Source organism: Rhinatrema bivittatum, chromosome 7 (assembly GCF_901001135.1).
Source record: "Rhinatrema bivittatum chromosome 7, aRhiBiv1.1, whole genome shotgun sequence".
NCBI classification, from domain to species: domain Eukaryota; kingdom Metazoa; phylum Chordata; class Amphibia; order Gymnophiona; family Rhinatrematidae; genus Rhinatrema; species Rhinatrema bivittatum.
The window spans coordinates 118,543,196-118,569,814 of NC_042621.1; the positions used below are offsets into that span (position 1 = coordinate 118,543,196).

Below are 26,619 nucleotides of genomic sequence, written 5' to 3' on the forward strand. Positions count from 1 at the left end.
ATGTTTATGTGAATTTCTGTGAAATGAGTACATCATTAAACATTCGAAATGGGTTATTCCTTGGGGGGGTGGCGTTAAGATGGCTGCCGATTTGAGAAGTGTGGGAAGGTAGCTCCATGAAGATTGCCTTAGAATTACTTGCAAATACCTGGAAGAATGCCTCACACGAAACGTAAGGCTAGGCTCAGAGAGAGCCAGTCAATTCCTGAATGTGTGGATGTAACTCAAGCTACTATACCTACCTTCTTCACCTCAACACCCACTCCGAGAGAGTCAGGAGCGAGTGCCGCAATGGACAGAGGGCTGAGTGTGCATCTCAATCCCAGGCAGAGGAAATCTCACTAAGTCCCGGCATGCCCGAGACTCCGTCCCCAGCAGAAGGGAGAGAGCCGTGAGATGGCGCAGGCAATCCTACCGGGAAACCCTGAAAGGCCTAGAGCCCGGAGAGTGGATGACCTGAAGGATACATCTTTGATGGGAACACATTTGCCAATACCCCAATATTGACTAGATAAATGTATCATCGGGACACGCTAGAGAGATAACGTTCCTGGATGGAATAAATGATAGCTTTATGGAGCAATTGGTCCAGGAACCAATGAGAGAGGGAGCAATTTTTGATCTAATTCTCAGTGGAGCACAGGACTTGGTGAGAGAGGTAACTGTGGTGGGGCCGCTTGGCAATAGTGATCATAATATGATCAAATTTGATTTAAAGACTGGAAGAGGAACAGTGTGCAAATCCAAGGCTCTTGTGCTAAACTTTCAAAAGGGAAAATTTGATAAAATGAGAAAAATTGTTAGACTAAAACTGAAAAGAGCAGCTACAAAAGTAAAAAATGTCCAAGAGGCGTGGTCATTGTTAAAAAATACCATTCTAGAAGCACAGTCCAGATTTATTCCATACACTAAGAAAGGTGGAAAGAAGGCAAAACTATTACTGGCATTGTTAAAAGGGGAGGTTAAAGAAGCTATTTTAGATAAGATCATCATTCAAAAATTGAAAGAAGGATCCAACAGAAGAAAATAGGATAAAGCATAAATGTTGGCAAGTTAAATGTAAGACATTGGTAAGACAGGCTAAGAGAATTTGAAAAGAAGTTGGCTGTAGAGGCAAAAACTCACAGTAAAAACTTTTAAACATATATCCGAAGCAGAAAGCCTGTGAGGGAGTCAGTTGGACCGTTAGATGATCGAGGGGTTAAAGGGGCACTTAGAGAAGATAAGGCCATCGCAGAAAGATTAAATGATTTCTTTGCTTCGGTGTTTACTGAAGAGGATGTTGGGGAGGTACCCTTAATGGAGAAGGTTTTCATGGGTAATGATTCAGATGGACTGAATCAAATCACGGTGAACCTAGAAGATGTGGTAGACCTGATTGACAAACTGAAGTGTAGTAAATCACCTGGACCGGGTGGTATACACCCCAGAGTTCTGAAGGAACTAAAAAATGAATTTTCAGACCTTTTAGTAAAAATGAGTAACCTATCATTAAACTCATCCATTGTACCTGAAGACGGGAGGATAGCAAATGTAACCCCAATATTTGAAAAGGGCTCCAGGGGCAATCCGGGAAACTACAGACCGGTTAGCCTGACTTCAGTGCCAGGAAAAAATAGTAGAAAGTGTTCTAAACATCAAAATCACAGAGCATATAGAAAGACATGGTTTAATGGAACAAAGTCAGCATGGCTTTACCCAGGGCAAGTCTTGCCTCACAAATCTGCTTCACTTTTTTGAAGGAGTTAAACATGTGGATAAAGGTGAACCGGTAGATGTAGTATACTTGGATTTTCAAAAGGCATTTGACAAAGTTCCTAATGAGAGGCTTCTAGGAAAAGTAAAAAGTCATGGGATAGGTGGTGATGTCCTTTCATGGATTGCAAACTGGCTAAAAGACAGGAAACAGAGTAGGATTAAATGGACAATTTTCTCAGTGGAAGGGAGTGGACAGTGGAGTACCTCAGGGATCTGTATTGGGACCCTTACTGTCAATATATTTATAAATGATCTGGAAAGAAATACGACGAGTGAGAGAATCAAATTTGCAGATGACACAAAATTGTTCAGAGTAGTTAAATTACAAGCAGATTGTGATAAATTGCAGGAAGACTTTGTGAGACTGGAAAATTGGGCATCCAAATGGCAGATGAAATTTAATGTGGATAAATGCAAGGTGATGCATATAGGGAAAAATAACCCATGCTATAATTACACAATGTTGGGTTCCATATTAGGTGCTACTACCCAAGAAAAAGATCTAGGTTTCATAGTGGATAACACATTGAAATCATCGGTTCAGTGTGCTGCGGCAGTCAAAAAAGCAAACAATGTTGGGAATTATTAGAAAGGGAATGGTGAATAAAACGGAAAATGTCATAATGCCTCTGTATCGCTCCATGGTGAGACCGCACCTTGAATACTGTGTACAATTCTGGTCGCCGCATCTCAAAAAACATATAATTGTGATGGAGAAGGTACAGAGAAGGGCTACCAAAATAAGGGGAATGGAACAGCTCCCCTATGAGGAAAGACTAAAGAGGTTAGGACTTTTCAGCTTGGAGAAGAGACTGCTGAGGGGGGATATGATAGAGATGTTTAAAATTATGAGAGGTCTAGAACAGGTAGATGTGAATCGGTTATTTACTCTTTCAGATAGTAGAAAGACTAGGAGGCACTCCATGAAGTTAACATGGGGCACATTTAAAACTAATTGGAGAAAGTTCTTTTTTACTCAATGCACAATTAAACTCTGGAATTTGTTGCCAGAGGATGTGGTTAGTGTAGTTAGTATAGCGGTGTTTAAAAAAGGATTGGATAAGTTCTTGGAGGAGAAGTCCATTACCTGCTATTAAGTTCACTTAGAGAATAGCCACTGCCATTAGCAATGGTAAAATGGAATAGACTTAGTTTTTGGGTACTTGCCAGGTTCTTATGGCCTGGATTGGCCACTGTTGGAAACCGGATGCTGGGCTTGATGGACCCTTGGTCTGACCCAGTATGGCATTTTCTTATGTTCTTATGTTCTTAATACCAACACAGATGCAGGATTTTGAAAGGGGCACTGATACTGGAGACGCAAGTGGCAGTGAGTCTGGCCATTTAACCTCCTTTCTAGTAAAACATGAGGTTATAACCATGGACGCCATATGGGAAGCTTTAGCTGCTATTGAGACGGCAGTTATTAACCTCTCTAAAACGTGTGTGGAATCAAATAAAAGCTGTAAAGAAAATGAGAAAAGAATTGTAATACAGGAAAAGAAATTACAGGAGATGGAGGGGAAAGTTTAAAGTATGGAAGGTCTTCATCAACATACAATACAATTTGAGACTGTGACAATAAAAAGATAGAAAACATCGAGGATGTGATCAGAAGTACAAATATAAGAGTTCTTAACTTCCCAATTATCTCCCAAAAAGTACCTAAGTGTAATATTGAAAATTCCCTCTGAGGCACTTCCTTTGATTACTAAAGCGTATTACTTACCACCTAAGAGGAGAGAAGAACAGGAAAATCTAGAGCTGCAAGTACAGCTGAATATTACAGAATTACTGGAAATGTTGTGTGACGATATTGTTTCAACGAGGGGTGTACTTTTGGTGACATTTGCTTTCTTATCAGAGAAGAGTAATGTTTTTTAAGATTAGCAGAATACTATGGCCAAAGACTGTGGACTTTCCTGATATTACGAGGTCAGCACAGGAAAGGAGGAAGAAATTTATACAAATGAGAACCGAAGCGATGGCTGTTTGCTCCAGGTTTACTCTACGCTATCCATGTAAAGGTGTAGTTAAGTACCTTGATTCTGTGTATGTATTCTTCGAACCATTGCAACTTCGATTCTTTATTGACTCCCACCAAATATTTGCGACTTAGACAATACAGAGGGTATGAATAGGCTTGGAATTAGCAGCCTTTAATTTTCTTTTTGCATGTATTGACTTTGAAGTCTTTCGCTCCGTAGAGTTTTCAATTCACCCCCCACATATTTCTTAATATAATTAGACTGGTTTTGCTGATTATAAGAATGAGTCTATTGTTTGTTTTCTACTTAAGTTTGAAATAATTATGTAAATCGTCGTTTTCAATCACAATGGTGATTTGTGTAAATTTGTTAAAACTTAATAAAAATTTAAAAAAAAGGGTTATTCCTGAAGCAAATTCAGCAAGAAATGGAGTCATTTGGTGAAAATAGGCACTACTAACCCATGGCAGGACAGCTTTAAAAATGCCTGACATCATAATATGCACGGACATATATCTGAATTTTTTTTCTTTCCTATATGCAATTTTTAAAAGGGCTTTAAGTGATGGGCTTCAAGGGCATATGTGAGTAGGGTATGGAAGCACTTTTTTATCCAGGGCACAAATTTTGGATGAGCAGTTCAAAAGATGTTGGGGAGAGATTTGCATGCACACTGCCTCATTGTATGCATATCCTGAAAATCCAACTGGTGTGCAACCCTTGGACTAGAATTGCCTACCCCTGTTATAAGGCCAGTTTCCATCTATAGGACAGAGATGCACAAACAATAACTGGTCCCAACCCATTCTTCAAATTCTCATCCACAGCACCCATGGTAGGACTATCCTTCTGTTGGAAAAGGTTCTTCTCTATCAAATATTGATCTGCTCAGAATATTTATAAATCCCCCCCCCCCACATGTTTTTTTATAGAAACCATTTTATTCTTCTAGTCCCATGGGCTGCAAGTCTGTCCATATCTGAATAATTTTTATCAGTTTGCCGCTAGATGACCTTGAGTGGCTCAGATAAAATCCCAGTTGGAATGTGTTTTTTTTTTTAATCTTTCGCCTCAATCAATGTGGTCACATTGACAAAATTGCCTGTTGGTTTTGCTAATATTGCATTGGTAGCCCCTGCCCTGGTCAGGGCATGGGCACAGGGGCTCATGGACCATGACTTGGCCCCTATAACCTTCCGGAGTTCGCATGCAGGGCCATTAAGGCTTCTTCTTACTCAGTCCAGTCAGACCACACAGACTCCCAGATTTGTTTAAAAAAAAAAAAATTCTCATGCTGGCACTGAAGATAGGCAATGCAGAGTTCAAAATAATATTGGTCCATTAGTGAATACTGCACCACACGGCAAACAAGTCCCAAACAGTCTTTCAGCAAAATCTACCCTGTCTCAAACAGGTCTGCTCCCTGGGGCAGGGACCTTTCCTGCCTTGGATTTTTCTCCAATACCTGTTAAATAGAATAGGGAGAGTCCTTTTCTCTCCAAATTCATGCACTTGGATGAACCTCTGACTGAACTTTTTGTCAGAAAGGAGGTTTACAGGATCTTTCCTCTGGTGGGTGGCCACCTCTGTCCAAGAACTCTTACGGAAGACCAGTCCTCTCTGTAACCAGTTTCTTTAGGGAAGAGTGGCGTTCCCTCCTTACTCTCTCACCCAAGACGTCATAGGGTTTGTGTACACTAGAACTGTAGGCTTTCACTTTTCCTGGGCATCCATCCATCTGCCCCTGAGCAGGAAAGAGCATCACTGTCCTGAAACCTTCCCTCTGGAGGGATTAGGCCCACTGGCCCCATTCTGTGGAGAGATGGATACCCTGAGCCCCCAACTCCTCTAATTCTAACTCTGCCTGTGTCAGGTGGGTGCAGGACTTGCCATTTCCCAGTGAGAGGAATCTCACTTCAGAAGATCCACTTACACTGACTGGGCAGGCTGTATTGAGGCTACTGACAAACTTACTGGCACGCCAGCTGTGGAGACCACCATGCCTGTTAAGGCAAAATCTACTAACTAGGCCACAATTGCAGGGGGTCCCTCTTACATGTATATTAGTAATATTGTTCAACATAGAGGCCTAGACAATCAACTTTAGCCTGACAGTAAGGCGCTTGTACACAGTAAAAATAGCATGCTATGCAGGAAGGCTTTGGGGCATGTTTTAAGAAAAGATTCTTTAAGAGATTTTTGCACAGGCTTGCAAAAAATGAATGTGCATACAAATGTGCATTGTATGCACATTTGTATGCACATTCATACAGGCTTGCATACATTCATACAGGCTTGCAAAAAATGAATGTGCATACAAATGTGCATTGTATGCACATTTGTATGCACATTCATACAGGCTTGCATACATTCATACAGGCTTGCAAAAAATGAATGTGCATACAAATGTGCATTGATTTTCTCCAATTAAACCCCTGCTTCTTTTCTACGATCCAAGTTATATTACTCCCCTGTTTTATTGTAACTGCATTCCTTAGCCTCCTCTTGTTTAATGTTTTATTACTACTATTATTATCATTATTCTATTATTACTAAGATCAATGTTATTTGTTGCCTCTTGTTCCTTATCCACTTGTTAATTGTAAACCGACATGATGCATTATTTATTGTGAATGCTGGTATAGAAAAACTTAAAATAAATAAATAAATAAATGAAGGAAAGCCTATGGAAACATAGGGTTAGTGAGCTGACTACACCAATACACTTCCTGTTAGGAGAATGCCTCACTCACACATGCAGAACATAAACAGACCCTCACCAAATACAGAATTGAGCGATCATAAAGTAGAAATACAAACACACAGACACAAACTGAACTGGAAACCACAAGAAGCCACTCTATGCAGTGCAACAATGAATAAGCAGAACCATCACCATTCCTCAAATATCAAATAAAATTCATAATCATAATACTAAAAACATATTTCAAAAAAGCTGATGAATAAAAGATCGAATAATTAAAAAGTCATATATAAATTTTTTTCAATATCCCAAACATCAATAAAATATTTCAAAACAGCAGACATAGCAAATAACACCTGAGAAATAAAACTAAAGGATTAAAAAAGTTTACACTCCATACCTCGGAACTTTTGATTTCCAGTCACCCTGACATTGTGGTCATTTAGTGTAAGTGGGATACACAAACTTTTCCACACACACACACACGTCTCCAGCTCCTCTTGGGTTGAGATCTACCAGCAGCGTCAGACCTTCATCTTCAATTCAGTTGCTGGTAGGTTGGAATCCACCTGCAGCCCCACTCATCCCAGGCAGACAGGGTCCATGGGCCATTCCTCCTCTACTGCTACTTGCCAGCCTGTACATTCTTCTTTGTAGAGAGCAGCCATTCTACAGTTAGCACATAAGAAATTGCCATACTGGGTCAGACAAAGGGTTCATCAAGCCCAGCATACTGTTTCCAACAGTGGCCAATCCAGGCTACAAGTACCTGGCAAGTACCCAAAAACTAAGTATATCCCATTCTACTGATGCTAGTAATAGCAGTGGCTATTTTCTAAGTCAACTTGATTAATAGCAGGTAATGGACTTCTCCAAGAACTTATCCAAACCTTTTTTAAACCCAGCTACACTAACTGCACTAACCATATCCCCTGGCAACAAATTCCAGAGTTTAATTGTGCATTGAGTGAAAAAGAACTTTCTCTGATTAGTCTTAAATGTGCTACTTGCTAACTTCTTGGAGTGCCCTCTAGTCCTTCTGTTATGCGAAAGTGTAAATAATCAATTCACATCTACTCATTCAAGACCTCTATCATATCCCCCCTCAGCTGTCTCTTCTCCAAGCTGAACAGCCCTAACCTCTTCAGCCTTTCCTTACAGGGGAGCTGTTCCATCCCCTTTATCATTTTGGTCATCCTTCTGCATCGCAACTATATCTTTTTTGAGATGCGGCGACAAGAATTGTACACAATATTAAATGTGCGGTCTCACCATGGAGCGATACAGAGGCATTATGACATTTTCCATTTTATTCACCATTCCCTTTCTAATAATTCCCAACATTCTGATGCTTTTTTGACTACCACACACACTGAGCCGAAGCTTTCAAAGTATTATCCACTATGATGCCTCGATATTTTTCCTGGGTAGTAGCTCCTAATATAGAACCCAACATTGTGTAACTACAGCAAGGCTTATTTTTCCCTATATGTAACACCTTGCACTTGTCCACATTAAATTTTATCTGCCATTTGGATGCCCAATTTTCCAGTCTTGCAAGGTCCTTCTGCTAAGTATCACAATCCACTTGTGATTTAACTACTCTGAATAATTTTGTATCATCTGCAAATTTGATAACCTCACTTGTCTTATTTCTTTCCAGATCATTTATAAATATATTGAAAAGCACCAGTCCAAGTACAGATCCCTGAGTCACTCCACTGTTTTACCCTTTTCCACTGAGAAAATTGACCATTTAATCCTACTCTGTTTCCTGTCTTTTAACCAGTTTGTAATCCACGAAAGGACATCGCCTCCTATCCCATGACTTTTTAGTTTTCTTAGAAGCCTCTCATGAAGGACTTTGTCAAACGCCTTCTGAAAATCCAAATACACCACATTTACCGGTTCACCTTTATCCACATGTTTATTAACCTCTTCAAAAAAATGAAGCAGATTTGTGAGGCAAAACTTCCCTTGGCTAAATCCATGTTGACTGTACCATTAAACCATGTCTTTCTATATGGTCTACGATTTTGATCTTGAGAATAGACTCCCCAATTTTTCCAGCACTGAAGTCAGGTTCACTGGTCTATAGTTTCCCGAATCACCCCTGGAGCCCTTTTTAAATATTGGTGTTGCATTGGTCACCCTCCAGTCTTCAGGGACAATGGATGATTTTAATGATAGGTTCCAAATTTTAACTAATAGATCTGAAATTTCATTTTTTAGTTCCTTCAGAACCCTAGGATACATACCATCCAGTCCAGGTGATTTGCTAATCTTAATTTGTCAATCTGGCTTACTACATCTTTGAGGTTCACAGTGATTTGCTTCAGTTCATCTGACTCATCAAAAAGCTGTTAAAAGCAGCTGACCCAAATTTATGATCTTTAATAACAAGTTTAAGGAAAAGTATATATGTGATGGCATTCTAGACCAATTAAAAAATTTAGAAAGAGAAATACAGGCTGGCAGAAGAGATCTGGAGCAACATTCTAGAGGAGATGCACAAGATGGACTGAATCAAATCATGGTGAACCTAGAAGATGTGGTAGACCTGATTGACAAACTGAAGTTAGTAAATCACCTGGACCGGATGGTATACACCCCAGGTTCTGAAGGAACTAAAAAATGAAATTTCATACCTATTAGTAAAAATGTGTAACCTATCATTAAAAACATCCATTGTACCTGAAGACTGGAGGATAGCTAATGTAACCCCAATATTTAAAAAGGGCTCCAGGGGCGATCCGGGAAACTACAGACTGGCTAGCCTGATTGCAGTGCCAGGAAAAATAGTGGAAAGTGTTCTAAACATCAACATCACAGAATATATAGAAAGACATGGTTTAATGGAACAAAGTCAGCATGGCTTTACCCAAGGCAAGTCTTGCATCACAAATCCTGCTTCACTTTTTTTAAGGAGTTAAACATGTGGATAAAGGTGAACCGGTAGATGTAGTATACTTGGATTTTCAGAAGGCGTTTCTAGGAAAAGTAAAAAGTCATGGGATAGGTGGTGATATCCTTTCATGGATTGCAAACTGGTTAAAAGACAGGAAACAGAGTAGGATTAAATGGACAACTTTCTCAGTGGAAGGGAGTGGGTAGTGGAGTGCCTCAGGGCCTTACTTTTCAATATATTTATAAATGATCTGGAAAGAAATACGACGAGTGAGAGAATCAAATTTGCAGAGGATACAAAATTGTTCAGAGTAGTTAAATCACAAGCAGATAGAGATAAATTGCAGGAAGACCTTGTGAGACTGGAAAATTGGGCATCCAAATGGCAGATGAAATTTAATGTGGATAAGTGCAAGGTGATGCATATAAGGAAAAATAACCCATGCTATAGTTACACAATGTTAGGTTCCATATTAGATGCTACAACCCAAGAAAGAGATCTAGGCATCATAGTGGATAACACATTGAAATCGGTTCAGAATGTTGGGAATTTATTAGAAAGGGAATGGTGAATAAAACGGAAAATGCCATAATGCCTCTGTATCGCTCCATGGTGAGACCTCACCTTGAATACTGTGTACAATTCTGGTCACCGCGTCTCAAATTGCAATGGAGAAGGTACAGAGAAGGGCTACCAAAATGATAAGGGGAATGGAACAGCTCCCCTGTGAGGAAAGACTAAAGAGGTTAGGACTTTTCAGCTTGGAGAAGAGACGGCTGAGGCGGGATATGATAGAGGTGTTTAAAATCATGAGAGGTCTAGAATGGTTAAATGTGAATCGGTTATTTACTCTTTCGGATAATAGACTGGGGGGCACTCCATGAAGTTAGTATGGGGCACATTTACAACTAATCGGAGAAAGTTCTTTTTTACTCAACGCACAATTAAACTCTGGAATTTGTTGCCAGAGGATGTGGTTAGTGCAGTTAGTATAGCTGTGTTTAAAAAAGGATTGGATAAGTTCTTGGAGGAGAAGTCCATTACCTGCTATTAATTAAGTTGACTTAGAAAATAGCCAAGGCTCTTACTAGCAACGGTAACATGGAACAGACTTAGGTTTTGGGTGATTGCCAGATTCCTATGGCCTGGATTGACCATTGTTGGAAACAGGATGCTGGGCTTGATGGACCCTTGGTCTGACCCAGTATGGCATGTTCTTATGGCCTTATGTTCTTAAGAAACAGCCAGAGCAATTACAGGGAAGAAATGAGATAGTGAATGAGGATGAGCTATGTAATGAGGGTACAGGAGCAATTAAGGAATGACAGAAGAAAGGCATCAGAACTAAGGAGCAAGAGCGAGATAAAACTGAGGAGCTGGTGGTTGATTTGCTGACTTGTATGGAAATATATATGCTGGGATTGTTGTGGGTGCTGTCCCACTGCCTGAATAAGTTCTCAACACCAAGAGTTTGCAAAGAGGAATTCTTTTAGTGAGATTTTACAAAGCAATGCGGAATACCACATCAGAGTAAAGTATGTGTAGAACTCAAGGCTCAGAAGCTGTGCTGCAAGTTTGTCACCATCTCTAAACCTGCCCACCATGGATTAAATCCTTTTATTTGCATAGTATCTTTTAGTTGGTTAATACTCTTATCGCATCTCAATTATGCTAATATTGCATTCTTGTAGGTGTTATGATTGCTTGCAAGTTGAGGCAGAAGGAAAACTTCATGCTGACCCTTGACATACTTTAACGTTCTGACCGACCTTTTGGCATGCTTTAGAATTCCGAGCAACTAAAAAATCTCTTTACATTTTTATTTGAATTTTTTTTTCTTAAAAAGACTTTGTCCCTGGTTTCTGATTTCTAGTTTAGTTTTAATTTTGAAAATGAACTAGGTTTTGGCTCTCCTTCTCTTTTTTCTGTTTATAACAGCATTTTCGCCTGTAAGGAAATTAACCTTTTCACTTGTATGAGAATTTTGATGAAAATCTTGTCTCTCAGAAATTATTTTCAGTTTGAAGAGACTGGTAAATCGATGCCAGTAACAGCTACCGGTAAGACTCTTTAGAATTCCAACAACCTTGGCAGTTTTCACAGCTCTAATCGGTTCAATCTTATTATGCTGCCATTATCATATCTTTCTGCTGCTTCACCCAGACTCACTAGTCTGTCTCCCTAGATGCGCACTTGCAGGATCCAGGAGAGGAAAAAACTGCCTAAGCCAGTGATATTCAGCATTTTTCAAGCAGGGGCTGTTTTGGGGAAAAACAATTTCCATGTGAGAGCCAGAGAAAGCAATTGGTGCCCTGGGCAGAGGAGAGTGCCCGTCCAATGACACGGCTGGCTTGGGGTTTATCCTCTGAAAATGTGGCCAGCTTGGCTACTTCAATGCATTAACTGCAGCTCCTTGGAACTGAATCTGCCCCCCCCCCCCCCCCTGTCATCCAATCCACTCTCCCTTGACCCCATCCCTGCCAGTCTCAACCCTCATCTGCCTCTTACCAGTCAGCCTCTCATCATCTTGTCTCTCGCCTTTGACTTCTCCAGGGTCTTTCTGCTAATGGCATCTCTGGAACAGCGGCTTTTTTTTTTTTTTTTTTTTTTTCTGGCCCCTACCTCACTGCTGTTAATGAGCTTTTTAGCCATGCGGTGCCCAAACTCCTGCACTATTTTCACATTCTCACGAAATTAGCTTGACAGTTTGGGCACTGCATGGCTAAAACTCACTGAGAATTGCATGGTGTGGAGGCAGTGTCGACAGCAAGCTGCCTGAAAAGGTGGAGGGGGAGAGTCAGAGAGCTGCACTTAGGCCCAGTTGATCCCAGACATTACAATGAAGATTATGCTGATACTTTTTTTTTTTGGGTAAGATCAATAAGGCAACATGTATAAAGGGACTATTTATGGATGTCTCATAATAAATTGTATACAATATTGCGCAGCGAAAATGTTATTACTGAGAGAGTTCTACCAATAAGGACACAAGGCCAGAAGCAAAGGAGACAATTATATAGAGAAAAATACTCATGGAAATGTTGCTGAATACTTCAAAGAGAAAAATTCAAAATCTCAAGCTGAAATATGCTGCCCAAACAGAAGCTGATCTTACATTCATATGCTCAAAATAGCTGCAGAGATATGAAGAAAATAGGAAAGATATCAAAATATTTAGACATAATCCGCAGCAATTCTATAGGGAACTGGAAAACAACTTAGTGCAGTTAAAACCCCCACAGACTAAAGCTGAAACAGAAGAGTTTTGCAGAGCTTTATGAAGGCCCTAGAGAGCAGTGGTTCTCTCAGGACACGGCTGACTGATGTTGGTGTGCCACGGTGAACACAGGACCGACATGGAGCTAAAATGTAAGCATAGAATCTGCTTCCACAGGAACCCCATCCTCCAACACTTTCCCCATGCTGATTCAGGTATCATTTCAGTAATAGCAACATAAACTCTTTACTACAGGTGCAATGGGAAAAAAACCTCGTGGCTACGCACGTATCTTATAAAATACGGCGTACTTTTTAAAGATCTACCTCAATGACCACAGGTTGCTGAGAGAAAAGACCAGTAAAAAATACAATAGGAAATAAAAAGTGATTTTGAAAAAAGCTTTCACAGTGCAGAATAAAATGCAAGCTATCAACTTTCAGATCCTGCATTCTCCCATAGTTTTGGAATAGTAGACTGGTCTGATAAGTTGGATATAAGAACAAGGAAGCTGCTTCCTGATTCTCAGGTAATCTATAAGAATGGGTGCATGCTGATGGCAGTATAACCCTTATAAGCACTACTGCTAGAGGCCTTCAAGCATACCTGATAGCATCGACAGGTCATAATACTCAAAACGTGCTGAAGTAGGAAAGGAAATGGCCAAGCTTGGACCATCATTTTGGTGCGTGAAAAGAGTGACAGTTTGCCAGCAGATGGTTGGCAAAGCAAGAGAACCTCTTTAAAGAATCTGACCAGCAGACAAGGAAAGGCAATTTGCAAAGGTGCAAAAGCAGCAGGAAATGCTTCAGAAACCTCATGTGGATCAAGAGCAGACTTGGGGAATGGGTGTGTTTTTAGATCTGAAGATGCAACTTGATCATTGCAGCATAGGATAGTGAGTTGCAGACAAGATTTACAGCCAGCATAAGAAAAAATTTGGTAAAACAGATAAATCCAATTTCTGTAAAACTGAATTAGAAACGTTACCATCCCTGTACCAGAAAAGCACTAGGATCATGACCCTGAGAAAATTGTAGATAATTAAGATGTGATCATTTGAGACATCCTCATAGCAACAGATAAAAAGCTTTGCCAAAAAAAACAGATAGTGGTAAAGGAGAAAAGCACAAGAACAGCATTGCTGAAAGAAGTGTCAGTACCAAGCGACTATTCTGTGCATTGTGTGGAGGGAGGGGGAGAGTATTGAACAATTTTATTTATTTTTATTTAAACGTTTTTATATACCGTCATTAAGTTATTCACCATCATAACGGTTTACAATAGGGCACCTATATCAAAGGAAAATATATCTCATAATTTACATGGGTGGTGCCATTAGAATTCGGTAACAAATATGAGTTTATATCAAAAGACATTACTGTGGATGAGTGAGTAGAGTTTCATTCTGAAGGTTGACTATAGTTAAAATAGGTTGAACTAATTCCATTAGGGGCTGGAAAATAGTCGTTGGTTGCTTTATGCCGCTTATCTTTAACTTCATTTAATTTCCTGCTTCGTTCTCCTTCTTGAAGGCTTGTTTGAAAAGCCAGGTTTTGAGTTGCGTTTTGAAAAATGTATGATTGCTCTGTAGTCTGAGGTCAAGGGGCATGGAGTTCCATATTGTGGGTCCGGCTAGAGATAATGCGCGATCCCTCACCTGGGTGAGTCTTGCTGTTTTTATGGATGGAATGGGTAGAAGTGCTCTGTTTGCTGATCTTAGATTTCTGTGTGGAACGTGTACTTTAAGTGCTGTGTTCAGCCATTCTGCTTTTTCGTCGTGGATGAGTTTGTGTATTAAGCACAGTGCTTTGAATTGTATTCTTTGTTCTATAGGTAGCCAATGTAGAGCGGCAAGTGTATCGGATATGTGATCTCTTTTTTTGCTTTTTCCAGTGAGAATTCTAGCTGCAGCATTTTGTAAAATCTGTAGTGGTCTTATTGTAGTGTTGGGTAGGCCTAGTAGCAGAGCATTGCAGTAGTCTGTGCTTGCAAATATCAGAGATTGAAGAACAGTGCGAAAGTTTGGTAGGGATAGTAATGGCTTAAGTTTTCTGAGTATCATGAGTTTAGCATATCCTTCTTTTACCTTTAGAGATATGTGTTTGAGGTTTAGTTCATTGTCAATAATTACTCCGAGATTGCGCACTTTCTTAGTTAAGTCAATTTGTTTGCTGTTATTGATCAATATTGGAGTTTGTGTGATATTCAGGCTTTTCCTTTCAATGCAGTCAGAAACCAAGAAAATGTGGCAAAAGAATACAGAAATGTATTTTTATCAGATTTTCTATACAGTCATTCAGACATGCCATCACAACGGTTTACAATTTTTAAGTAAAATATACATAAGATAAAATCGTGCATAAGATATAAGAACCATTTAAAACATATACTATCATTAATCGAATGTAGATGAAAAGAAAATGACTGTAAAATAGTATAAAAGAACTAAAAGTAATAGTATTGGGTGCCAATGGCCTATTTTAAAAGAGAAAAATCCAGGTGCATCTAGAAGTTGTCTGTGCATAGAAGAACTTATGAATTTCCGAAAGAAGCTCTGACACAATGCAAGTATTAAAGGCATTAGCAGTGAATTTCAGTGAGAATCATATTCAACATACCCTGGCTTATGAATGAGGCTCATTCCTGTCAAGGTGTGTGCAAAATTAACCCATTTGGAGATTGTATCCTGAGCAATTGTTACTTGGAGCATAAGAAATGCCAGGCTAAGTCAGACCAAGGTCCATCAAGCCCAGTGGTCAGTGTGGGTCACAAGTATGTGGCAGATCCCATAAAGCAGACTTTTTTTTTTTTTTTTTTCCGCTGTTACGCTTGGGGATAGCATTGGCTTTTCCTGGGCTACCTGTCTAATGCTTTGTGGACCTTTCCTCCAGGAACTAATCCAAACCTCGCTGTGCTAGTCACTGTGCCCATGTCTCTAACAGCGTATTCCGTAGCTTGATTGTGTGCTGACTGAAAAGGTACTTTCTACAAATGTTTTAAATCTGTTGGTCGATTCATGGAGTTGTTCCCTTGTTTTTAGTATTTGAAAGGGTAATTCACCATCCCATCGTATCTCCTTTCAGTCCTCATTTTCAAGCTGAAGAGCCCTCACCTGAATATCCTCTCTCAGGGCCCAGTGTAACACTCAGCAGACCGCACACATTCCCCTGCAGCTGTCCACATGTTTTTGTGGCCGTATTCCACTCTCAATCCAGCAAGGAGCTTTTTGCACACAGGAAAATGTGCGTGTATAACTGCGTTTTGGATCGTCCCCATGCATGGAAATCCAATGCTAAAGAAGGCATTAGCTATAGCTCTCCTCCAATGCAGAGGTGTGTAAGCTTTAACCCATATTTTGTTAATTCCTGGTCAGAGTAAAGTTCCTGCGGCCAGTGATAGTCTATGGGCCTGAGCCTTGGAGTTCTTGTACTGTATGCACAGAAAACCATGATCTGTTCACCTACATCACTCTCCTTTCTAAGTTAAAACGAGCACTCAGCCTGTGGAAAAGGCTGAGCTCTCAATTTAAGTCCAGGTTTGTGTACACATTTTCAAGCCAATACACTTAACTCCCCGTGCATTAGCATGCCATTAGCTTACTGCATCTGGAGTTAATGCAGACGCACAAAAAAAAATGTTTTAAGAAACTGTGTGGCCTTTTGACACACAGTTATTTGCTTGGTGGTTTGCTCATCTTATCAATTGGAGCTCTGGGAAAAGGTGAGGAATGAGGTGCTAGAGCGGGGAGCAGGTGAAGGAATGGGTGCTTGCTGGGTATCCCACTCCTGCACTGTACTTAGTTTTAGCACGTTTGACTTGTGAGATGAGATCTTTGGGTTTGGATTTTGTAAACTCAATTCTTGCAAGTCGGTTCAGTAATGCTTATGTTATGCGTCAACACTTCCTCTTGGAATCAACAGTACACCTGAGCATTACAAACTATTAAGATAATTGGACATGACTGCTTGCCATCAATTATAACCAAACTAGTGGTTTTACTTGTGTGTTCGTGCATGGCACTCAGTAAACAAGCTGCTGATGGGGTTTATCTGTTGTATGAGAGCTAATGGCCCTACATTTTTGTCCAACAAGCATAGCTGGTACCCAGGGGGCAGAGGCTTCAGCTCATTGCAGGGTTAACCAGCTGGATGTAGCTCAGATATGTAAACTTAGAATGAGCCACTATTCTAAGTGGGCGTCTGCTGTGGTTTGGAATACGTTACCTATTAGTGTGCGGGGTAAGTTAAATTACTTGAGATTCTAAACATAAAGCCCAATTATTTCCATTGGAGACAAGGCAAAGGCTATATTTGGAGGGTGGGGGGGTACTTAAATTCTAGCTATAACCTTTTTTTAGGGGGATAGCTGGGAAGGTGGTAAATAAGGAGCGTGGGAGAGTTTGAGCAGATGCAACAAGGGCTCGTCAGATTTGTGTTGGATATTTATTTTTCTTTTTATATAATGTGCTCATAGTTTGAATATTGTTTTTATGCATTTTATGATGTGATATTGTACACCACGTGTCTTGTACAGAGTATGTGATCTATAAATTGTTTAAATGGTGGTAGCTGACAGATTCTCATGGCTGTAATGTGTATTTAATGTCTATCAGTAAACCATCATTACTGTAACTCATCACTTTCATCGGTAATAAGCAATTGTTAATGACTGAACTGATTGGCTTCTTATCCCAGGCATGACAATGACAGATCAAAAACCAACAGCTTCCATGGACTAGTTATTCTAAAATATTGGATCAAATACCACAGGCACAAAGTAGAAAACATTTTTCTAAAGAGATCACAGCTGTCAAACCATTTTCTTTTAAAAACCTCTTCTATCAGGAATCACTGTAGATATTTTGGAGAGCACGAAGTAGTTGCAAGCGTACTGTGACTGCTATAAATATTTTGCTTCTTCGTTCTCTAACTTCTGGTATGGTGAAACATTTTTTGCACTTTGGCTGAAAATCCTCCAGCGCAGTCTGTTCTTTACTCAGGATGTATAACTGGGGGGTATTTGATGTTTTCTGGAGCAGACTTTGAGACGTGGTCTGTGTTCTGCCTTCCAAAACAGAAGCACCAGTCCCCAAGGAGCATGATCCTCCAACCATCTTGAAGTCCATTTAAATCCCTTCCTGACAGGGAAAGCATTCAGAATCCCTTTCCATCACCTTTTGACCCATTCTATATTTAAAACTGAGATTAGTTATGAACTCCTGGGCTATTCATGTGCATATCTAAAAGCAAGATTGTTGTCATCTGATGAGACAACTGTCACCACATCTCAAAAAAGATATGGTTGCGATGGAGAAGGTACAGAGAAGGGCGACCAAAATGATAAGGGAATGGAACAGCTCCCCTATGAAGAAAGGCTGAAGAGGTTAGGGCTGTTCAACTTGGAGAAGAGACGGCTGAGGGGGGGATATGATAGAGGTCTTTAAGATCATGAGAGGTCTTGAACGAGTAGATGTGAATCAGTTATTTACACTTTCGGATAATAGAAGTTAGCATGTAGCACATTTAAGACTAATCGGAGAAAATTCTTTTTCACTCAACGCACAATTAAACTCTGGAATTTGTTGCCAGAGGATGTGGTTAGTGCAGTTAGTGTAGCTGTGTTTAAAAAAAGGTTTGGAGAAGTCCATTAACTGCTATTAATCAAGTTTTCTTAGGGAATAGCCACTGCTATTAATTGCATCAGTAGCATGGGATCTTCTTAGTGTTTGGGTACTTGCCAGGTTCTTGTGGCCTGATTTGGCCTCTGTTGGAAACAGGATGCTGGGCTTGATGGATCCTTGCTCTGACCCAGCATGGCAATTTCTTATGTTATATTCTTTTAAGAACATAAAACGGAAGTAATTTCTTATGTTCTATGTGATTTAAAAAAAAAATAAAAAATTCCATGATTCAAGAGAGCCACAGTGAAGATCCAAAGGCGCTGCAACCCAATAGAGGTCAATCTTATAAATTACTAGAAACAAAGTGTTTGTGGTGTTCCTGCTTGCCAGTTTTAACACACCCTCTGCTTTCAGTGTCACACCCAGGCATAACACAGGAAAGGGCGTTTTATCCTGTGGATAAGAAAAGGTATAAGATTGCTGGAGGAACTACTGATAGAAAGGGCAAATCAGAAGCTGCGCTTTCCTCCTGACACTGTCCTTTCTGGCTTGGTATCTGGGTATAAATATGAGAATTGCAACTCCCAGAAAACAGCCTCAACAGAACAGAAAAAAGTTGCATTGCTTATTTTATTTATTTAAAAGTTTTTATATACAGTCATTAAGTTATTTACCATCATAACTGTTTACAATAGGGCACATATATCAAGGAAAATATAGCTCATACATTACATAGAGGGTGCCATTATTATTCGGTAACAAAAACACATTAAGTATAATATGGTTTATGATGTGGAATTTACATTAATGAAATTCTCATGGAAGATTTGTTTTATTGCTATTCAACCTGTCAGTTTGACTACAATTAGAGGGATAAAATAATTTCCAGGTAGCTGGGTGCTCTGTCTGCTTATCCTTATTTGCTTGCGCCGTTCTCTTTATTGAAGGCTTGTTTGAAGAGCCAGGTTTTGAGGTGTGTTTTGAAAAGTTTGATTTCTCTGAAGTCTTAGATCGAGGGGCATAGTGTTCCATAATATGGGACTGGCCAGGGACAGTGCATGTTCCCTAACCTGGGTTAGTCTTGCTGTTTCAATTGATGGAATAGTTAAGAGAGCTTTGTTTGCTGATCTTAAATTTCTATGTGGGACATGTATTCGAAGTGCTGTGTTCAGCCATTCTGCTTTTTCGTCATGGATTAGTTTTGTGTATTGTGCAAAGAGCTTTGAACTGTACTCTTTGTTCTATGGGTAGCCAATGTAGTTCGGCTAGTGTATCTGTGATGTGATCTTTTTTACCTTTTCCAGTGAGAATTCTAGCTGTGGAGTTTTGTAATATTTGCTGTGGTCTTATTGTAGTGTAGGGTAAACAAAGTAGTAAAGCATTACAGTAGTCGGTGCTAGCAAATATCAGAGATTGAAGCACTGTGCAAAAGTTTGGCAGCGATAGTAATGGTTTAAGTTTTCTGAGTATCATGAGTTTAGCATACCCTTCTTTAAACTTTAGTGTTATGTGCTGTTTGAGGTTTAGCTCTGTGTCAATTATTACTCAGAGGTTGCATATTTTCTCGGCTAATTCAATTTTTTGGTTACTCTTAAGAGTTATTGGAGTTCGTGTAATGTTCATGCTCTTTCTAAGTGTATGAATTCAGTTTTATCTATGTTAATTATCAGCTCCATTTGGTTTAGTAGTTTTATGTCTAGATACATAATGGCTAAACTTATTGTTTTTTCAATAGTATCCTCAATTGGTAGGATTAATTGAATGTCATCTGCGTAAACATAGTGTATGATTCCTAGTCCTGCGAGGAGATGGCATAGTGGAAGTAGATATATGTTAAAGAGTCGCTGAGAGTGCCGACCCTTGTGGAACTTCTGTTTTTAGGGTAATTGTTTTCAGATAGTGTTTTTAATTTGTACTTGAAATGTTCTGTTATTTAGATATGACCTGAACCATGTGATTGTTTTACCATGTAGTCCTATTTCTTCATGTCTTTTTATTAGAATTTTGTGATTCACTGTGTCAAATGCTACTGATAAATCCAGTAATACCAGAATGTAATGTTTTCCGCTGTCGAATCCTCTTAGTATATTATCTGTTAGTGCGAGTAGGAGAGTTTCAGTGCTGTAGTGCTTATGGAAGCCATATTGTGATGGGTAAAGGATATTGTTATTATCTAAGTGCTCAGTTGTTTTTGTACTGTTTTTTTTCAATTAATTTAGCCATTAGAGGTAGGTTGGAAACTGGTCTATAGTTCGCTAGTGTTAGGGGGTACATGGTTTTTTTTTCTTTAGTATTGGTTTGATTGCTCCTTTCAGTATTTCTGGCATGTGACCTTCTTCGAGGGAGGAGTTTATAATTTTTGCAAAAGTTGGAGCGGTGATGTCAGCTTTTTTCTTTCAACTCTGGGTAATGTATCTATTTGGTGTGGGGTGGGGTTAAGCTAACTAACAGTGAGGTCAAGAACTTGATTAGACATCTCATCAAATTCGGACCATTGTGTCGCGTCTCTTGTACATTTTAATCTCTTGTTTGGGTGTCTTTGGTATTTTGGTTCACAGGTTCTCAATTTTATCATTAAAAAAATCTGGCTATTTCATTGCTTCTGTTTTCGGGTAAGTTATCTGGGGAGATTGTAGTATCCTTGAGATTGTCAACTATTTTGAAAAGGGTTCTAGGGTTGTTCATGTATTTTTCTATCTTTGTGCTAAAGTACGTCTTTTTGGCTTCGAGAATTGATTTTTTTGTAGTATGCTAGTTGTTAACTGTATTGTCAGGTGATCAGCTGTTTTATTGTTCCAAATTTTTTCTTTTTTCCTAAGTTTTTGTTTCAATTCCTTTGTGTTCGGTGTACCATGGGTTTTTTTGTTTTGATTCCTTTGCGTGTATGGGTTTTTGGGGGTTTATGTTATCCACTAATTTATTAGTCATGTTGATCCAGGCTGTTGCTGTATTGCTGTCAGGGTAATTAAATGATTTAAGTTCATCTTGTAACTTGTCTTTCAGTATTAAATGGGGGGGGGGGGAGGGGCGGTAGGTTGGTTCTTTTTTGGTATTTCTGTTGCATTTGCAAATGATAGCGTAGATTGAATAAGGAGGTGATCAGACCAAGGAATTTGTGTATAGCTTGTGTTTGTTTCTTCAAGGTGGCTGGTGTTTATGAATGTGAGATCTAGGGAGTGTCTGGCTCTGTGTGTGGGTTTGTCTGTAATTAGTTTAAACCCAAGTGCATTCATTGCATCTAATAATGTCTGTCAGGTATTGGATGGGGGGTATTGTGTCCATGTGAAGATTGAAATCCCCTAGTACCATGGTGGGTTTTGCTGTATTTAGGTGAGCTGGGAAAATTCAATTAAAGGTGAGATGTTTAATTCTAGTAAACTGGGTGGACAATATAAGAGGCAGATTTGAATATTACAAGTTTCAAAGATGGCGATTTCATGATTAGCCGGAGGTGAAGATGGATTGCAATTTACATTTGAATTGTTTTTCTATAATTAGTAGTAGTCCACCACCTCTTCTGTTTGTTCTGGGAATTGAGAAGATCTCATAATTTTTGTTCACTAATTGATTGTTTATGACTGTATCAGACTTTTTCAGCCAGGATTCCGTTATTGCTATGAAATTTGGTTTAATATCAAATAGTAGGTCTGTGATTACAGGGAACTTTTTTGAAACTGACTGTGCATTAACTAATAAAAATGTTAGTGTCAAGAGTTTGTTCACATTAGAATGGCTGTTTTAATTTGGATGAAGTTATTCGAGTTGCTAATTTTTCTTTTCTTTTGGGTTGTTCCGATTGTTTGTTATATGTGGGTGTCTGAGTCCATACTTACCTTTGTTGCAGCAGACCTGGATTAGTTGTCTTTCTACTGTCGGTATCCATGTTGGCTTTGTATGAGGAGGATTTATACTGTTTGGTCTATCCCTTCTTGGGTCGAACAAAGGGGCATGCGACGCCGGCGCATGGCGCCTCTGGTCAGGCTGGCGCTCTTTTTATACCCCCCCGGCGCGCATAGAAGAATATGCTACTAGTAATCACTCTGTCTCAACAATGGTTTGCCATATCGTTGATTCTGAATTGCTTTAGGCTATTTGTTCCTGGTATAGCCCTTGTCCCAGTCCGGTCCTGGATCGGGACAACTACACCAGGAACAGGCCTCATGAACACGTGAGGTTCCTGCACTAGGGGAGGAGAGGGCTGGAGACTGAACGTCAAGGCCCTCTGTTTCCTCTCGCCAGGGCTCTTCTGCACATCAGTCCAGTCAAAGCAAAAAAACAAAACTGCATTTTCAAAACAAGTTATTTACTGGCACTGATGGCAGGTAAAACAGATAGATATAAAACAAAGTAAAGCAAAGTAAAAAAAAAAAAAAATAAAAAAAAAATATATATATATATATATATAATTTTTCAGCAATATGCTGTACTCCCATGCAAGTCTGCTCTTGGGGAAAGGAACCCTTCCTCCTTCCTTTGGCTTTTCCCTTGTAGCTATGTAAGGCAGTTGTCCTTTCTTTTCCTCAGACTCTTCTCTGGCACCGGTGAACTTCTGGCTCACTGTTCTCTCCTCCGACAAGCACTCTTAACAGGACCCTTCCTTAGCTGGGCAATTCTTTTTGCAAACTCCCACAAGGACAGTACCCTCTGCAATCCACTTCTCCAAGAACTCTCTCAGGGGAAGATGAGACGTATTGGCTTAACCTCTCCTCCCGAGACTCCTTCCTTCCATGATGACCTGGGTAACTGCAGCTTGGATCCCCAGATAGGATCTTTTCTCCTTGAAAGCTTGAGCAGCTGCACCCCAGTCACTCTGTTGAAATAGGAATACGTCTACTTCGCAGCTCTCCATTGAGAGAAGGTGCTCCCTTACCCCCCCTTCCTGTGGAGGAACTAGGCCCTAGTGGTACCCTCTGTGAAGAGATGGGTGCCATCAGACTGCTGGCTGCATAGAATTCTCTCAGGAATCCTGCTGCTGTCTGCTTTTCTCTCTGAATTTGTCACAGGGGCACAGCAATTTTATCAAATTAATTGCATCACCCACTGGGACATGCCTACCTATACGGACAACACTTGCAAGGAGGATCTGAGACAACTGATCCTACACTACCATGATACCAGGTCTGTTGAGATCTATATGACCATAATAGTTAAAAACAATTCCATGAGTAAGGGGCAAATTTGGGGGACCAGCCATGCTGAGTTATAGGTAACATGGCATGATTGGTTTGGTGCATACCTAGGCCAATGCCATACAGTGCACTCAGCAGAGCACACACCATTACGTGTGCTTGGATGCGTGTTTTACATGCATGTCCAAAACCCCTTGTGCAGTAAGGGGATTAATGCATAGCTAATAGCACTCATTGCATGTAAATTCATATTGCGGCTATTAGCTGTTACCCCTGATGCAAAACATTGCGGTGCTGCCATAGCATCCATTTTAATGCTGCAAATGTAATACCTGCCTGGGAGCAGGCATTAAAGCATGCGTGCTCAAGGGATGATGGGGGAAAAAACAAAAAATCCTGCTTTCTGTGATTCCTCCTGTTAATTTCCTAGCAATACTAAATAGGAGGAACTACAGAAAACTATGTCCAGCTCAAAGGCTGCTTAAAAAGAAAATCCTGCTTTCTGTGCTCCCTCATAGGGGGAACCACAGAAAGCAGCATCCCCAAGGTCGGGCCCAATCGGAACTTCTGCCGGGAGTAAGTGATGGAATGAATATATTAATATTAAACATCAGGCAATTGATATTAATTTATTCACACCTTTACTTCCTGCTGATTGGTCCATTCACCTTCACATGTCAGTGAAAGAACCAATCCCCTTTCAGAAGGCTGTCCTGAAAGGGGATTGGTCCTTTTCACTGACAGATATCTGTGAAAAGGACCAATCAGGAACAGCCCTGCTGGTGGTGATGGGAGGGAGCTCTGGCCAGGCTGTTCTAGACACATGGACACTTCTGGGCATCTGATACAGAGAGCTAGGGATGCACAAATTACCTATTACACATCCCCTTCAGCGCGGCAGCTTGTCTGCCTATTGCATTGAGCCACCCAATGCTCAATGCAATAGGCAGTGCGTGCGTTCAAAAAACATATGTGCCCAGTTGTGACGCACGTCTTTTATGCGCTGATATTGCATCGGCCTGATGGTGTTCATATCATTGTATTTGTGTTCATTTTTATGAATGTTCATTGTGAAGCCACTCAGTGTTGCAGTGATTTGGGTGGCATATAAATATTTTAAATAAAATTAAATGCAGTTCAGTTCTTATTCCGTATGCCTTCTTGTCACTATCATTATGACTTTTTGAAGAATGCATAGCAACACTTCGCCAATTTTATTGACAGGCATTGTGGATGGTAGTACTTGCTCTGCATTATTTTGAAATACCATACTATACACAGAGTACAGCTCTCTTGAGCAAAAGCATTCTTGAGTTGTTAGATGAGTGGCTAAAAAAATGTTTGTCGGTGGCTCCTGTGTACCAAACTGAGACCACTTGGTTGCAGCAAAGAACATGTTCACTACAGTTTCATTTCTCTTTTATGCCCATTGCAGTGTCTATGCCGTCTTACTGCACATTTTTGTGCATTATCCTTTTTAAAAAGAAATAGCATATTTGCCTATTTTTGTGTGCCTAAGCTTTAATGACCAATTGTTTATAATATTCCATGTCTGTAGTCCTCTATGTATCATCTATGTGTAGCAGGTGCAGGTACCGCTCATGACAAAATGTAAATACCTGCCACAAATAGGAAAAGCTTCACAACTACACAGTGAGGAGGCTTCTATTTCAGAAAAGACGAGCAAAGCAAATTCTAACGGATTCAGGCTCCAGCTCCTGTCTCTTTCCTCAGTATTTTGTCCAACAATTGTTTTCTTTGCTTATTTTTTTCTGATATATTATCCAATCGGTGATGGGATCACCTTTGGCATCCTACCTAATAGTTTTTCATCCTTGGTATGGTGAGAGTTGACTTTCCTTACTTGTGGCAAGTTTTTTTTTTTTGTTGCGAGTAACATTGCTGCTCCAAAGGCTTGTAATTGATCTATTGTTCACAAATCCACGTCCTCCCCTAGGTCTGTTCTGCTCTTTGTAGGTAGATAGTATTTCATAAGTCTTTAGTGCTAGTTTTATTTTACTGTAGCGTAATAACAAAAAAAAATTGTTTATCAAAATTGAAGACTATTTTCAAAAGGGATTTTGCCACCTAATCAGTTAGGCATCTCGATCCCATGATTTAACATGTTCCTGGTGAGGGAGCTGTCTAGTTTCGCTCTGTGAGTATATTTAGACACTTTTAAAGTAGTTGATGCTGGGGGGAATAAACTGTGTGCATATAACTTCCAAATATACATGCATGGTTTCTCCCATAATACTCGGGCAGAGTGCACAGCTTATGTACCACGTACCCCTTCTTTTTTTAAGCTGATTTTCAAAGATACAATCCTAGTTTGGTTTTTCTTTTGCTAAGTGTATAAGGTACAAAAGTCCTTGTGTACTCTGGCACTCTACAGCTTAATGAAAATAGCCCCCAATGTGCAGATGTACTCATTCCCCCTCCCTCTTTAAAGCCCCAGGTATGTGCAGGCAAGAAGATTGCACTGGGACAGAAAATCTGTAATTCTTTTAATAGTCCCGGTTAGTTACAGGACAAAATAATAAATGTGGTAATTCTGGGAGAAGGCTGGCCATCTTTCTTTCTAAAAAGCAAATCTAGGAAGATTACTTCAACTCCACATAACCAAGGGGCTAGTCCTGGTCTCGTTTGATTGTTCTTTGTTGGTCATTTGGTGGCTAAATTTGTATTATGATCCAACTTTTTTTGTATCATGGTAAACTTTTTTTCTCTTAAGTCCTGCCCCCAATTGTAAACTTGTATTGCTTTTAATACGTATAGTAATGAATTTTTTTTTGCATGAAGCTGTCGGCATATTATGTTAATATTTTTTTTAAAACTAAAATTGAAAACAAATGATGTGGCTGTTACCTTCTTCAGTCACCTTTATAGATCTTCAAACTGAATGTGGGCTCTCTTGCCTTCACGTTCCTTCAGTGAGGATGGCAGTAATAAGCCTTTTCTTCTTTCCAGGAACAAGTCCTTTCTCTTCTCTGTGGTCTATGCCACCTTAATATTTGGAGGCCAGCACATCATGAAGGAGAGGCGGAAGTTTGAACTGCGCACGCCTCTGGTCCTGTGGTCTCTGAGCTTGGCTCTTTTTAGGTAATCGCTGATTTTGTGATATTTGCTGTCTGTGACATTGCAGTTAGGGGAGCAAGGTCAACCTACTAATACTCTTTGCATCTGTCTTCAGAGGGAACTAAAATAGGGGGTAAAGTTAGTGAGAAGTTGGGATGAGGTTTGCATGATTTTGATGATCTTGAATAAAATGTTTTGTTTTGTTTTTTGTAAC

The 26,619-nt window shown here is 39.8% G+C and overlaps 1 protein-coding gene across 2 annotated transcripts in view; it reads left to right on the forward strand.

Annotated features, from left to right (window-relative positions):
* Window positions 1-26,619, forward strand: part of LOC115095406 (elongation of very long chain fatty acids protein 6-like) — a 66,966-nt gene that overhangs the window by 18,409 nt on the left and 21,938 nt on the right. Inside the window, exon 2 of one of the 2 annotated variants that reach the window (XM_029609011.1) lies at window positions 26,298-26,429. The exons of the other annotated variant lie outside the window; for it this stretch is intronic. Within the exon in view, the coding sequence (XP_029464871.1) occupies window positions 26,298-26,429 (132 nt within the window). The remainder of the gene's footprint in view (window positions 1-26,297; window positions 26,430-26,619) is intronic. 2 annotated transcript variants of the gene reach the window in all.